Below are 13,176 nucleotides of genomic sequence, written 5' to 3' on the forward strand. Positions count from 1 at the left end.
AAAAGAGGCTGCTTTTATCAATTACAATTCTACTATCTGGCACTCGAAGCCAAACAGGGATTGTAGGAAAAGATGCCGCACCAGTGACGTGTTTAAATGAAGTCTTGAAATTGGATGAATATTTTAATAAAATCTGTGCATGTTTGTTTTATTCCAATAGCAAAATCCTTTTTAAAATTGCGGCAAGGGCCTGATAGTTAAATGTGTACAGAGTAGGAAGGAGAACTTTGTGTGCCTAGATCTGTCATTGCCCCACCAGTGTAAAACTCCACCTAGCTGTTTGTCATTTGCAAGAATTCACTCCAATATGAAACGCTCTCTAAATAAATGCATTATTGAGCAGATTCATAATTCATTTGCATATCCTTTGTGTATTTATTCAGTAAGGGGATGGAGGCAAGCATACAATCTATGAATATTGCACAGCTTCTTTAGTGTAGAGTACAGAAAAACACACATGATGTGGTTGTAAAACAGATTGCCAATGGTACCCTGAGTTGATGTGCATGCAGGGCAATGCAATCACTGCTTTACTTTTGTATACAGTTCTTGAAGGTTTGTATTGCATATATGTACTGCATACACCTAACCCAGGCATGAATCTATTTCAACTGTATGTTTGTATAAGTGTGTTTCGCTGCTGTGGGTATTTTCACACATTGTGCATGTTAGAAATGGGGGTATCTAATTGGCAGAGGTATGCACCTTTGTCCAAGTAGGGACCCTTCCATCTATTCAGGGAAATGGGATTACAGACTTTAAATAACCCCTGCTCACCCCCTTGGTAGCGTGGCATGATCAGACAGGCCTATCCCAAAGCCAATGTGTAAGGTATTTGTACCCAAACACACAGTAACACAGTGAAAACACCACAAATGGACACCACACCAGTTTAGAAAAAAATAGTATCTTTATCTAAACCAAACCAGACCAAAACAACAAAAACCCAACATACAGGTATCAAGATATCATTTTTAGAACGGTTACTTCAAAAATAGAACCGTAGAAACAAAAAGGCTCCACCTGGGGCTATTACAACATTGTGACAAGGCACAAATCGAAAGTACGGCACTGACCATGAAGTGCGCGGGCCGGGCACGGAGTCACACGGTCCCCCCAAACAACAGTACCTTGGAAACAAAGTGAACAGGTGATGCACTGTCTTGTGGAGGTGAGGCATCTGTGCCTAGGCGAAGCTGGTTCCCTTCTGCCACCTGGGAGGAGAGGCGTTGAGTCCATGAGGAGGTGAGGCGTCGAGTCCAGGACAGGGAAGTTAGCCAGCATCAGTGATGAGGAATCGGTTCTGGTGAGACGATGCTATGTCGAAGATTTCTTGAAGTCACCCTCGTGGGTTATCAACTTCGCAATAACGTGATGCTGATTCTGGCGGTGATGGCCTCGGTACGAGCCCTGGCCTCAGGAAGGCCGATAACTGCAGGTATCGCCAGGCATCAACGGGCGTCGGAGCTGCGGTGCAGATGGGGCGGTGCGTTGTGCTCTTCACGAACGGTGCCATCAGCCACTGTGCAAGTTGTGGGGTCACTGGCAGCATCGCTGATGGCATTGGAGCTGTTCTTCTTGCTTTGCAGCACCAACAACACAATTCCCAGGGCCCAGGAACTGGAATAGGCACCCTTTTGAATACAGGAGTCCACAGAATGGTCCAGGTGCTGGTCAGTGGGCCGAGGTGAAGCCTTTGTAGCCCTGAGACTTCTTAACAGGAGGCAAACACACACAAGCCCTTGGAGTTTCTTCTTCAAGCAAGTTCTCAGCAAAGTTCCGGTCGTTGTCCTCTGATTTGCAGAAGCAGCAACTGCAGGTCAACCCAGCAAAGCACACACCGCAAAGGGGCAGTACTCTTACATTCAGCTCTTGAGCTTCTTCTCCTTGGCAGAGGTTCCTCTTGAGTCCAAACGTGATCTAAGTCACTGAGATTAAGGTCCAATACTTATACTCCACTTTCTCTTTATTGTTTTTGTGGCAATTGTCTCTCAGCCCAGTCTTAACCAACTCTGCCCTCTCTGGCCCAGCTTCGCTACAGGAGGTAGAAACAGCATTGTGCATAGGAGACACAGCCTATTCAGAGGCTAGTGAAAAGTGCTGAACACAAAAGGCCAACAGTTGTAAAGATATCTAAGCATTGAGTCTGGAATACCAGAAATTATTTGAAAACCGGGACATCTAAACAGGGGCGGCTCTAGGCTCATGGCGGCCCTGGGCAGGGAGCGTAGGTAGGGGGCCCCGGAAGGGGGGTCCGGGCGGGGCGGAGCACGGAGGCCAGTGAGGGGGGGGTCAGGGTGTTTGGAAGTGGCCACCAAATCCCTGCCAGGGGCCACCACGCAAATATGTATCCATCCTCAGAGGATTGTTATATTAAGGATATATATTGGCGTGGTGGCGCCTGGGGTTTGGTGACCCTGTGCAGGTGCACAGCTTGCACGTGCCTAAGGCCGCCCCTAATATAAAGGATTCTGGGGGCCATAGCCCAAACGCATATTGGGGGATGATGTTTGGCACAACTTTGAAGGTATGATCCAATTAAAGCTCTTTTAGGCTCTCTTTGGTCAGGTCACTGACAGTGCACATGCACACTGATTCCAATTCTAAATGTGTATCCATCTGATATTCAGGGTCTGTATTATGTATTTTTTAATAGTGTAATACAGTAGCAGCTTACTAATATTATTGCAAATAATCTCTGTGAAGCCCCCCCTCCCCATTTCTCATATGTGAGGTTCTGTTTCAATCTAAAAGTTACTTTTTTATGAATGTTGTATGGTGGTGAAAAACATAAACATAACACTTCCCAGCAACATTTCTGTAATAAACTCCCACAGATTTTCCATATCAAAAATACATTATTGGAAATGGTATTTAAAACAATTTATGTTTAAGAGTCCTTCAAGGTCATAAGGACAGGACTTTTTTTATAAGACAACACCAACTCTATCAGGAGGCCCCCTGATCGGCTGGGGCCCTGGACCATGCCCTCTTTGCCCATGACTTAAAAAGTCTTTGCTTGAAAAAGAAACTATATGGAATGTGCAGATAAATGCTGTTTCCCAGTGTTAAGGGCAATAACTTCTGCTAAACGCTCAAAAGCACTTATGGGACTTAGTCAGTGGATAGGGGCACATTAAGAGGTCCAGTTAGAGCTGCTTACGCCTGGCAGCATGTGGGAAATGATACTTTTAACAGTTGTCCTCTGAATATCGTCCTCATATATAGGTATAAATGCAAGTTATCCTGATGGTCATATACTTAGGTCATGCTTTCTTTGAAATTGGAATGTAGGCCAGCAGCAGTAGTCAGTGTCTTTGTTCTAAGCTTTTTGTTTCTCTAATGTAATCTGGACATTAATAGAGGGTGCTAATAAATGTTGTTGGAACTTCATTATTAGTCATAAAAGTTTCTGCCTAGAAGTAGGAAGAGGCCCTTTTTTTAACAGGGAAAACAATTATACTAAATTAGTGTTGTTTGGAGAGAGCTTTGGTCCTGACTTTGTAAACCCTTTACATGGTTGGATCCTCCATAGAGTGCCCAACATCCATTCTGTTTTCCTCCTGAATGATTCAGTTCACAAGGCAGTATTTCATTCCCATCTTGGTCTTTACTCATTTAAGAGGATTATGTTTATCAGCAAAGCAATACCTCATTTCCTGACCAAAAGACATTGCAAGTTTTAGTATTCCAGAGTCTTCTGGGGCTACAGGTGGCCTGGCATGGGATTGGTCCATCATGCACTACTCTGCATGTCCGCCCTACATTTGCACTTGGTGATGCACTGGGATCAGCTGAGGGAAAAACATTCCAAACTCTTCCCAGTTTACCAGTGCTTGGTCCCAAACTTGAACTTTTAGGGTCTCTTTCGCAGTCTCCTGATGGGCTTCGTTTCTGTCTTCCCCATCTGCAACTAGTCATTCAATTAACACCAAATCCTCAGTATACACAACATCTTCTTGTAGGATATTTTAGAAACCACACTCTTTCAATTAAATCAGCTAAGGGGTGACCAAGAAGAAATAAAAAATGTATAGTGGGTCTACCTGAGAAAATTGAACAGTGAAACGTAGAGTTCTGTCTAGAACAGAGGTATTCAAACTTTTCCAGGTTGAGCCCCCCCAGCTGAATTCCCCCAGATGTTGGGCCCCCCCACCACCCGACCGAAACCTCGGGAATCCGGCACACCACATGATCGACTGCAACGCGCACACCACGGGCCATATCCGGCAAACAATGCTCAACACAACAAGAGTGCCTAGCAAACTGCAGGCCTGTGAGTGGGTGTGGCGAAACGACAGAGGCGTACCACACAGCTCAAACCACAATCCTCCAAGGTAAAGGAAGTCATCACAACCCTCCCCATCCATCATGTACGCCTTTTCATCCACCAACTCCCCCACCATTCATTCCTTCCCTCCATCTGTGCCCCATCCACATCCAAACCCCTTCAACCACTTGCAAACTCATCCACCATCCATCCCTCCATCCATCATCTCACCCATCCATCCCTCCATCCACCCCCTCACCCATCCATCCATCATCCACCCATCCCTTCACCCAATCCATACCCTCATCAATCCATCCACTCTTCCACCTATCCATCCACCCACTCATCCATCCAACCACTCACCCCTTCACCCACTCACCCCTTCACCCAAGCTATCCTCCCATTCATCCATCCACTCCTCCATTCATTCCTCCATCCACTCCTCCATTCATCCATCCACTCTTCCATTCACCCATCCACTCCTCCATTCATCCATCCACTCTTCCACCCATCCATCCACTCCTCCACCCATCCATCCACTCACTCATCCATCCAACCACCCACCCTCTCACCCATCCAGCCATCCCCCACCCACTCATCCATCCACCCAGTCACTCATCCGTCCACCCACTCAACCCCCCACTCATCCATCCATCCACCCACCCACCCATCCATCCCTCCCGCTCTCCACCCTCCCCCCACTCATGCATGCACTCTCTGACCCATCCACCTCCATGCTCCTCTCCTCACCCATCTATGCACACACCTGCCCATCTACTCTGCCAATCATTCATCCATGTCCTCACTCATCCATCCATTCATCCTCCCCCTCTCTCTCCATTCCCCCCTCACCCAGCCACCCATCCCTCCATCCACCCTTCACCCATCCACCCACTCATCCATCCACTCATCCACTCATGAATCCATCCATTGACCTCTCACCCACCCCTTCACTCCTCCATCCATCCTCTCGTCCATCCACCCTCCTCAATCACCCATCCATCCCCACATCCACCCCTTCACTCATCCATCCATCCATTCATTCACCCCTTCATGCATCAATACATCAATCCATCCATCCATCACCTCTCTCATCCATCCACCCACCGACTCGACCACCATCCACCCCCCCATCGATCCATCCACCATTTCACTGATCCATCCATCCCTCCACCCATCCATCTACCCTTCCAACCATACACACATCCATCCACTCCCATCCATCCCTCCACTCATGCATCCATCCTCTCTCCCACCATTCATCCACCCCTTCACCCATCCATCCATCCCCTCACTCATCCATCCACCCCCCCACCCATACATCCACCATGTCACCCACACATCCACCATTCCACCCATCACTCCACCCATACATCCACCACTCCACCCATACATCTATTCACCCACATGGCAACATAACGGACGTCTGGTGGCCGGCTCTACCCGACATCCCTCGCTCTCCTTATGTCTCCCTCGCTATGCCTCCCTCGCTCTCCCTCTGTCTCCCTCGCTCTCCCTCTGTCTCCCTCGCTCTCCCTCTGTTTCCCTTGCTCTCCCTCTGTCTCCCTCGCTCTCCCTCTGTTTCCCTCGCCCTCCCTCTGTCTCCCTCGCTCTCTCTCACTCTGCTTCCCTCGCTCTCCCTCTGTCTCCCTCACTCTGCCTCCCTCGCTCTCCCTCTGTCTGCCTGTCTCCCTCCCTCGCTCTCCCTCTGTCTGCATGTCTCCCTCCCTCACTCTCCCTCGCTCTCCCTGTCTGCCTCAGTCTCCCTCGCTCTCCCTCGCGCTGCCTCCCTCGCTCTTGCTCTGTCAGCCTCTGTCTCCCTCCCTCGCTCCCCCTCTGTCTGCCTGTCTCCCTCCCTCGCTCTCCCTCCCTCTATCAGTCTCTGTCTCCTTCCTCCCTCCCTCTCCCTCTTCATCTCACCATGCTTGTGTGTGCCCGGGCTGACACAGCTTCTGGGCACACACACATTCAGCCAGCCGCACCCGAGCACTTCACACCTCTTTAGAGACCATTCGCATGCTAATGAGCTTTGTTCAGCTCTTAGGCCCCTGCAGCCCCACTGACGGAAATCGCCCGCCCTCACACTGAGTCTCTAGATGTGCGCTGCCACAGGGACAAAGGGGGCACAAAGGGAAGTTCGGAGTGGAGCGCGCGCCCCCCCTGGAATGGTGCCGGGCCCCCCCAGGGGGGCGCGCCCCACAGTTTGAAGAACCCTGGTCTAGAAGGATGGCTGAGCTGTGATGTATTGCCTAAGGATTTTTTTCTTGATCGAACTTGCAATACGGATTACTTTTATAGCAGCAGAAAACAGCACGTGCCAACATTTCCAGTTTAGAAAATAGCTGTTAAAAATTCTGCGAAAGCACTCTATGAGACATAGACAAATGCAATATGTTGCTTCTCCTGTCTAACTTGAAGATCATAGCGCAGGACCAAACTCTTTTTCACTGTTGCCTAGGCCAGGGTGGAGCAACGGATAGAGTACAATGGAGGTTTAAGCACACTGTATTTTAATTTCAGAAAAGTATGTAACTGAGGTTAATAAGAAACTTACTCTCTGATGACCCAACATGAAAGCAGATGCAAATGGAGAAACTAACAGTTACAGCACCAGCAAAAGCCCATTTGAATATTGGAACAAGATTCTGCTAAGTCAGTAAAGAGAGGCTTCAGGTTTTGAGAGAGGAGGTTTGAATGCAGGAATCCCAGAAAGGATTGTTATGAGTCCCTGTACTTATTTTTGCAGAAGAGGAAACTATCTCCCTGTGTCAGGGCAATGAGGTGAGCATTTGACGAGCTCAAACTAGAGGCGGGTGACTAATCGTGGGCAATGCCATTCCAGGTAGAGGTGGTGTACTGCAATTCATAGAGTTCAACCCACATGCCTGTGTTCTCTGAGAAATCCTTGAACCATCCTAAAAGTTTGGTTTTGACCAAACATAAATACCTTCACAACTCACCAAAACTGCACCTGTTGAACGCTTGCCTCTTGAAGGGGATAGTCTGATAAAGGTCTGGATGGGTGTGTTGTCATAAATATTTTCTGCAGCTGTCCAAAAATTCAAGGACAACTCTTGGTTCACTGCCATTCGTGCTCCTCCTGCTTGGTCTGTTACCTGCATCTGCTCCTCCTTCATCAGAATAATCGTGGCCATATTGTCCAGAATAAAGAGAAGGAGAGGTCAGCTCCCCTCCCTTGCAGCATTCAGATTGAATGCATGGTTCCTGAGGAGTTGACCTTTTTACTCTTAGGCCTCTCTTCAGAGAACTTGAAGGTTTTGATGCCTACCAGAAAACCCTACACTAAAATCCACTACAAGAGCATATTCTTCACGTTCTACCACTGGACATTTGGGAGGAACATCAATCGACTCATATGTTAAGTAGATGATCTAATGTCCTTCTGCTGGCAGACAATAAGTGCAAGTGGACACCTGCAAGACCTAAAACATGTGAGGTGCCTGATTAACTTAAGTCCTTTGGTACGGCACCCTGCCACCGCCCATGATCTAAATATGGTTTTCACTTGGCTAATGCATAAGCCCTTTGAGCCAACATCATCGCCAAGCTTGGAAAAAAGCTTTTTTGTGGCATTGACAATGGCTAGGTACGTAAGGAGATTCATGCCCTTTGTGGTTAAGAGCCATTCAACACTTTTCAAAAAGATAGAGTGGTGTTTAGAATGCACATCCCTTTCATTGCAAATTTTTTTGGGAGAGCTACATGAAAATCAAGATAATTCAATATTTTTAAAGTTTTATATAGTGCGAACTCGACCCAAAGGTATCCGAGTGCTTTACAAGAGTACCAGTAGCATTACAGATGGATGCATTAATTTTGTTAGGCACCGGGAGATTACGTGATTTGCCCTGAATTGAAGAATTCTGAGCATCCCTGCCGAGACAGGAACCTTGTTTCCCAGCTTCGGTTTTGACCACTCTAGTCATTGTGCTTCTCCTTATCTTGTCCAGTACTACACTGTGCTTGGAGCCCAACTTCCATCCGGTATCAGGGTACATTCCACCATGTTAATGTGGCAATAGTGATATTCACCCACAGTTTGTTTATGCTGTTCCATGTATATTCTGCTTTAATTCTTGAGGACTCCTCCTGGACTGACACAGAGTTTGGCTAGGTGGTTCCCCACAACTGATCTACCTATGCCTAAGCAGCCAATGTCTTCTTTTTCCACCTCCATTTCTTTTTCTCAAAGTGGGATCCTCTAAGTGGATAATGGTGAAGAGTCAGGATGTAAATTTCTCTTAGTCTGTATACTCTTTCCCTTTATCAGTACCCTCCCACTGACTGACTCTTAGGGCATCGGTTAAAAAACACAATCATTGGCTTCTTTTTTAAAGTAAAAAAACCAGCATGAACAGACATATGCGCTGGGATGAGGTTGTACCTCATATGATGTACCCAAGTAGTATTTCCTTGTGAACAAAGTAATCTAACCATAACCACAGAGGCAGCACCATTACCACCCAAAATACATCTGTTCATTAAAATATCTACTTTAAAGAGCTTTATTCTTTGATACCTAGATTTGTAGCATCTCAATATCATTAAGTAAACTGAAAGAATTCTAAAAAAATACGTACATTGAAGGAACCTTATAGCTGCAATCCAAATCCTAAAGACCACTGAAACTCTTCAGTTAGGCTCATGTATGCATCAATAACCACACCTCCGCCAATATGTTATTCATGACCTCACATGTGGCATTATTAGTGACATCACCTTTGGTGTGACCCATAGTATCGTATATAAACGATATTCCACTGTGGTTGGCATGATGTGGATATAAGGTTGCAGGAGGGATGTGTCTCTGTAGACAGTTTTATAAAGACAAGTGAATTTCTACTGTAGCATACGTCATCACAGTCATTTTGATCAGTAAATGGCTGTATTGGTTCAGCATTGTCTATATATATATATATATAAAGATCCTCAATCATTGAGGTGTTTATTTAAAAGATTTGAATGTAATCAGACATCCCAGAGACTTTATGGAAAGGTCAAGATGTATGCCCGTACTATTTCAAGATATTGTGGCACTTTTAAACGATAAGACCGCACACACTGGCTATATAAAAACACAATATGGGTGCACTAAGATTGTAATTTTGGTACATATCATTCCATGTAGATCATGTAATGTACTTTCATTTGGTGGTACAGTCTGCAAGGATACCTAGTTAGTTGTACTGCAACCTCCTTTTGAATCTACAGCAGCCGCGGCTGTTGCAGGTAAGAGCAGTGGAGTGGGGTTCAACAGACCACGCAGAGGAAACATTAAATAAAATAACTAATTTTCCCTAGTCTGTGGAAATCCCCCCTCCAGGCTCCCCCCCAACCCCCCCCCCCCCCAAACCTCACCGCTTCACCACTCTTACCTGCACTCTGCACTGGCCGCGGCTGATCTAAAGTACAGTATTTATTTGTTTGAGTTATGTGAGTATACTAGATTTGTTTTGTAGAAGTAAATCCACGTCCAGGTTTATGTATATATTTTTATGTTGTTGGGTCTTCAATTTGCATAACAATGGCAAACTATGAGCATACAAGGCTTTTTATGTAGCTCATGTTGTGTTACTCTACTTCGTTCTGATAGGATGAAATCACTGAAATGAAGAGGAAACTGAAGATCATGAATCATCAAGTGGACCAACTAAAAGAAGAAATCACATCCAAGGAAGCTGCTCTGGTAAAGGTTCATCTGGACCACCAAAGAATAGAGAAGGAGAAAGATGCTTTGAAGGTAAAGACTTGACCGCACTAATGATTGAGTTTACAACAGTGATTCCAGTGCCTGTAATGTTGTTTTCACCTGGTAAATAAGATTATTCCCCCATATCATTTTTATGACATTTCCATTTTTAATTGTTGCTTTTACTTAAACTGTGGGGCTTATATACAAGCCCCTTGCACCGTTGGTACGTCACTTTATTCCATATTAAAAGTGATGTACGGGTGGCACAAGGTAGTTGTAATAAGCCCCTGAGCTGCCTCAATATTATATTTTATTCTATCTATTGCTTTTCAAAATGTAAGTTTTGGAACGTTTAAGATTAAATCTAGGAATCATACTGTTCTTTCTTCTCCAAACTCTTTTTGAATTTGACACGTGCTTTTTTACTGACTTCTTGCTCCACTTCCTCTGTGCCGAATTATGTTTATTTAGACATTTTCTTGATGTCAGTCTTGGTCAATCAACTAGGTCCTGGGGTTGGTACTCCTTGAATCCTTGCGATTTGACCCTGTCACCTCTCATCTAACCCACCCCATTCCATACCAGAAAAGAGAACCAGTCAAGATCACTCGGCATTCAGGAATGAGGTAAAGATTTTGCTCGTCCCCAATAGTTAATGTTGGACCACACTGACCAGAACCAGAAGCAAATGTTCAGTGTCTGAATTTTAGGAATTAATTTGAATATCATCAAAGTGGCAAAGACTTGCCCTTACTGAATAATAGATCGCTCAGGATTAAACCAAATTGGAGAAGAACACAGTGCCACACATGAGAAGGTTATGCATAGGAGATTATCTCTCAAGAACATACCAACTGCATCAAGAACTGGGGCAGAATCCACTCCCCAACACGGATGATAGGCTAGATCATAGAACAGCTATTTCGCATGCTACATTTACTCTCAAGAGCATCTTTCTGCTCCTCGCTTACAAAACCGAAACACCGCCTACATAGGACACACTTCAAAGCAGCATCCTTCCATCCAAGCACTTACTATTCTTTAGCATGTACCCATCTGTCACTGCGCCTCAGTGCTTTGTCAGGGTAGGACGTGTTACATAAATGCAAGTGCAATAGCACCCAATAGACTATTATGTACTTGATATTTTCCTTCAAGCCCTCATCTTCTCCCTTCACACCTCGTCATCTGTGGTATTGTCATCTGTGGTATTGTCATCTGTGGTATTGTTCCATGGTTTTAATTTATCACTCTCTTTCCCTCTCCAATGCTCCTTCCTGCAACATTATTACCAATATGTTTTCTGCATATTTATGTTTTCATCACACTGGTTATGAACATGTAACGCATAATAAGGGCCAACAAAAGTTTTTGGGGAACTATCACTTGTGAAAAATTAAGAATTAAAAAAACCTGTTTTAATGAAATATGAAAATGTGAACTGCGTTAACCACAGAGTTACTCAGTAACCGTCTAAAGCCTGCGTCCGTAGAACTAATATATAAATGATGGTTCCGTACAACACGTAATGTACCAACCACAGTATTATCCAGACATGTATGCATAAGCATAGGGCACACTTGAAGCTCAAACAAGTTGCTTGATTATAGTATTCCCAGAACCAGAGGGTAGATGCTCAGTGTGCAAGCATTCACAAGATGTAGAAATGCAATAAACAAGGATGTGCATACTGCAGAAATGGCAATGGACCATACGATACGCTTCTGGTAAAGTGTACAGAATTGATCAACGGTATCAAAATATGGTTTAATCTTATTAGAATATTTTCTCATAGTCTAGTTTCAACACGTCACTGGCATTTAGACCCTTAATTATTTAGAAGGCCATCATCAGGACAACTGAATGTTGAGCATAACCAAGGATTATTGGGAAAGACCGAATGATCGCAAAATTTAGCGCATTTGAAATGTAGAAAATAATGTCACTCTATTTGACTGAAAGTTGAGGAAACTACCACTGTGTTGTGAATCTCAAATCAGCACAAAACCGAGTCGAAGAGAAAAGTGGCTGCAGATTGTACCGCAAAGGTCAGCATCCATTTCAGTTGCTTCCCATATTATCAGTCAGGCACAAACTACACTTTCTCTTCTTCTATCGGGGCTTCTAAAAATTCTTTTTGCATTTGGGCTTGTTTTAAATTAAACCCAATTGTTTTATGGAAACATATCTAGTCCTTACAACTTTATAAAACTTGAAATAAACATGATCCTAAAAATACACCATATCAATAAATCAACATACACATTTTTTAACAAGCAATAGCAAGGGCACCCAAATCACAAATGATTGGTCATTCACTTGGTACATAAAGGTAGGGCTCTTTACTCTTCCTGTTTGTCCCTTTACATCATGCCATACACTGAGGGCTTCCAAGGCTATAATAGGTGAGAATCTTTTGGCATCTTTTTCCAGCGCTTTCTTATTAAATATACAAAAGAAACAATTGATGGACGAAATGCTGGACAATGCAAACATTCGCCCCCAGTTACAAGGATCTGGGTTTAATCCATCATTCTTTTGCTTACCACACCACCCAGTTTGAACCCAGCCATATGCAAATCAGTCTTGACCCTGTTCCTTATGGCAACAGTCCAGCAAGAGCTGGCAAGCCAGATTCTCCCTGGTCCGGAAACAAGCATCCTAGGACCTGTTTCAGGGCCTCACCATTCTTCAGCCAGGCTAGCTTGAATCAAGTGGTGTAGTCAGCACGGGACCCACGTCTGGGCATACCCTTCCCACTTAGGGCAACATATGCAAAAGAAACAATTGATGGACGGAATGCTGGATAATGCAAACATTCACCCCCAGTCAAAAAGTTCTGGGTTTAATCCATCATTCTTTTGCTCACCAAACCACCCCAGTTTAGACCCAGCCATATGCAAATCAGTCTTGACCCTGTTCCTTATGGGAACAGTCCAGCTAGAACTGTGAAGCCAGGTCCTCCCTGGACCAGAAACAAGACATTGTTCTGCATTGTGTCAAAAATGTTAAAAGTGGAATTGCTTAGGGAGCAAAACAACAATTTATTTAGGCCCAGATCTCTGTACTAGGGTGAATGTATGACCTGCTTCTGCTTTCTGTCCATCAATTTTTTTTTTTGCATTTGTCACCTCAAGTGGGACGGGTATGCCCAGACGTGGGCCCCGTGCTCTCCATGCCACTGGAGTCAAGC

The 13,176-nt window shown here is 44.9% G+C and overlaps 1 protein-coding gene across 1 annotated transcript in view; it reads left to right on the plus strand.

Moving 5' to 3' along the window:
• CFAP58 (cilia and flagella associated protein 58) overlaps positions 1-13,176 on the plus strand; it is a 674,866-nt gene that overhangs the window by 390,146 nt on the left and 271,544 nt on the right. The window contains exon 11 of the mRNA XM_086922755.1: positions 9,885-10,031. Within this exon, the coding sequence (XP_086778881.1) occupies positions 9,885-10,031 (147 nt within the window). The remainder of the gene's footprint in view (positions 1-9,884; positions 10,032-13,176) is intronic.

This window comes from Lissotriton vulgaris, chromosome 5, assembly GCF_964263255.1.
Source record: "Lissotriton vulgaris chromosome 5, aLisVul1.2, whole genome shotgun sequence".
Classification (NCBI taxonomy): domain Eukaryota; kingdom Metazoa; phylum Chordata; class Amphibia; order Caudata; family Salamandridae; genus Lissotriton; species Lissotriton vulgaris.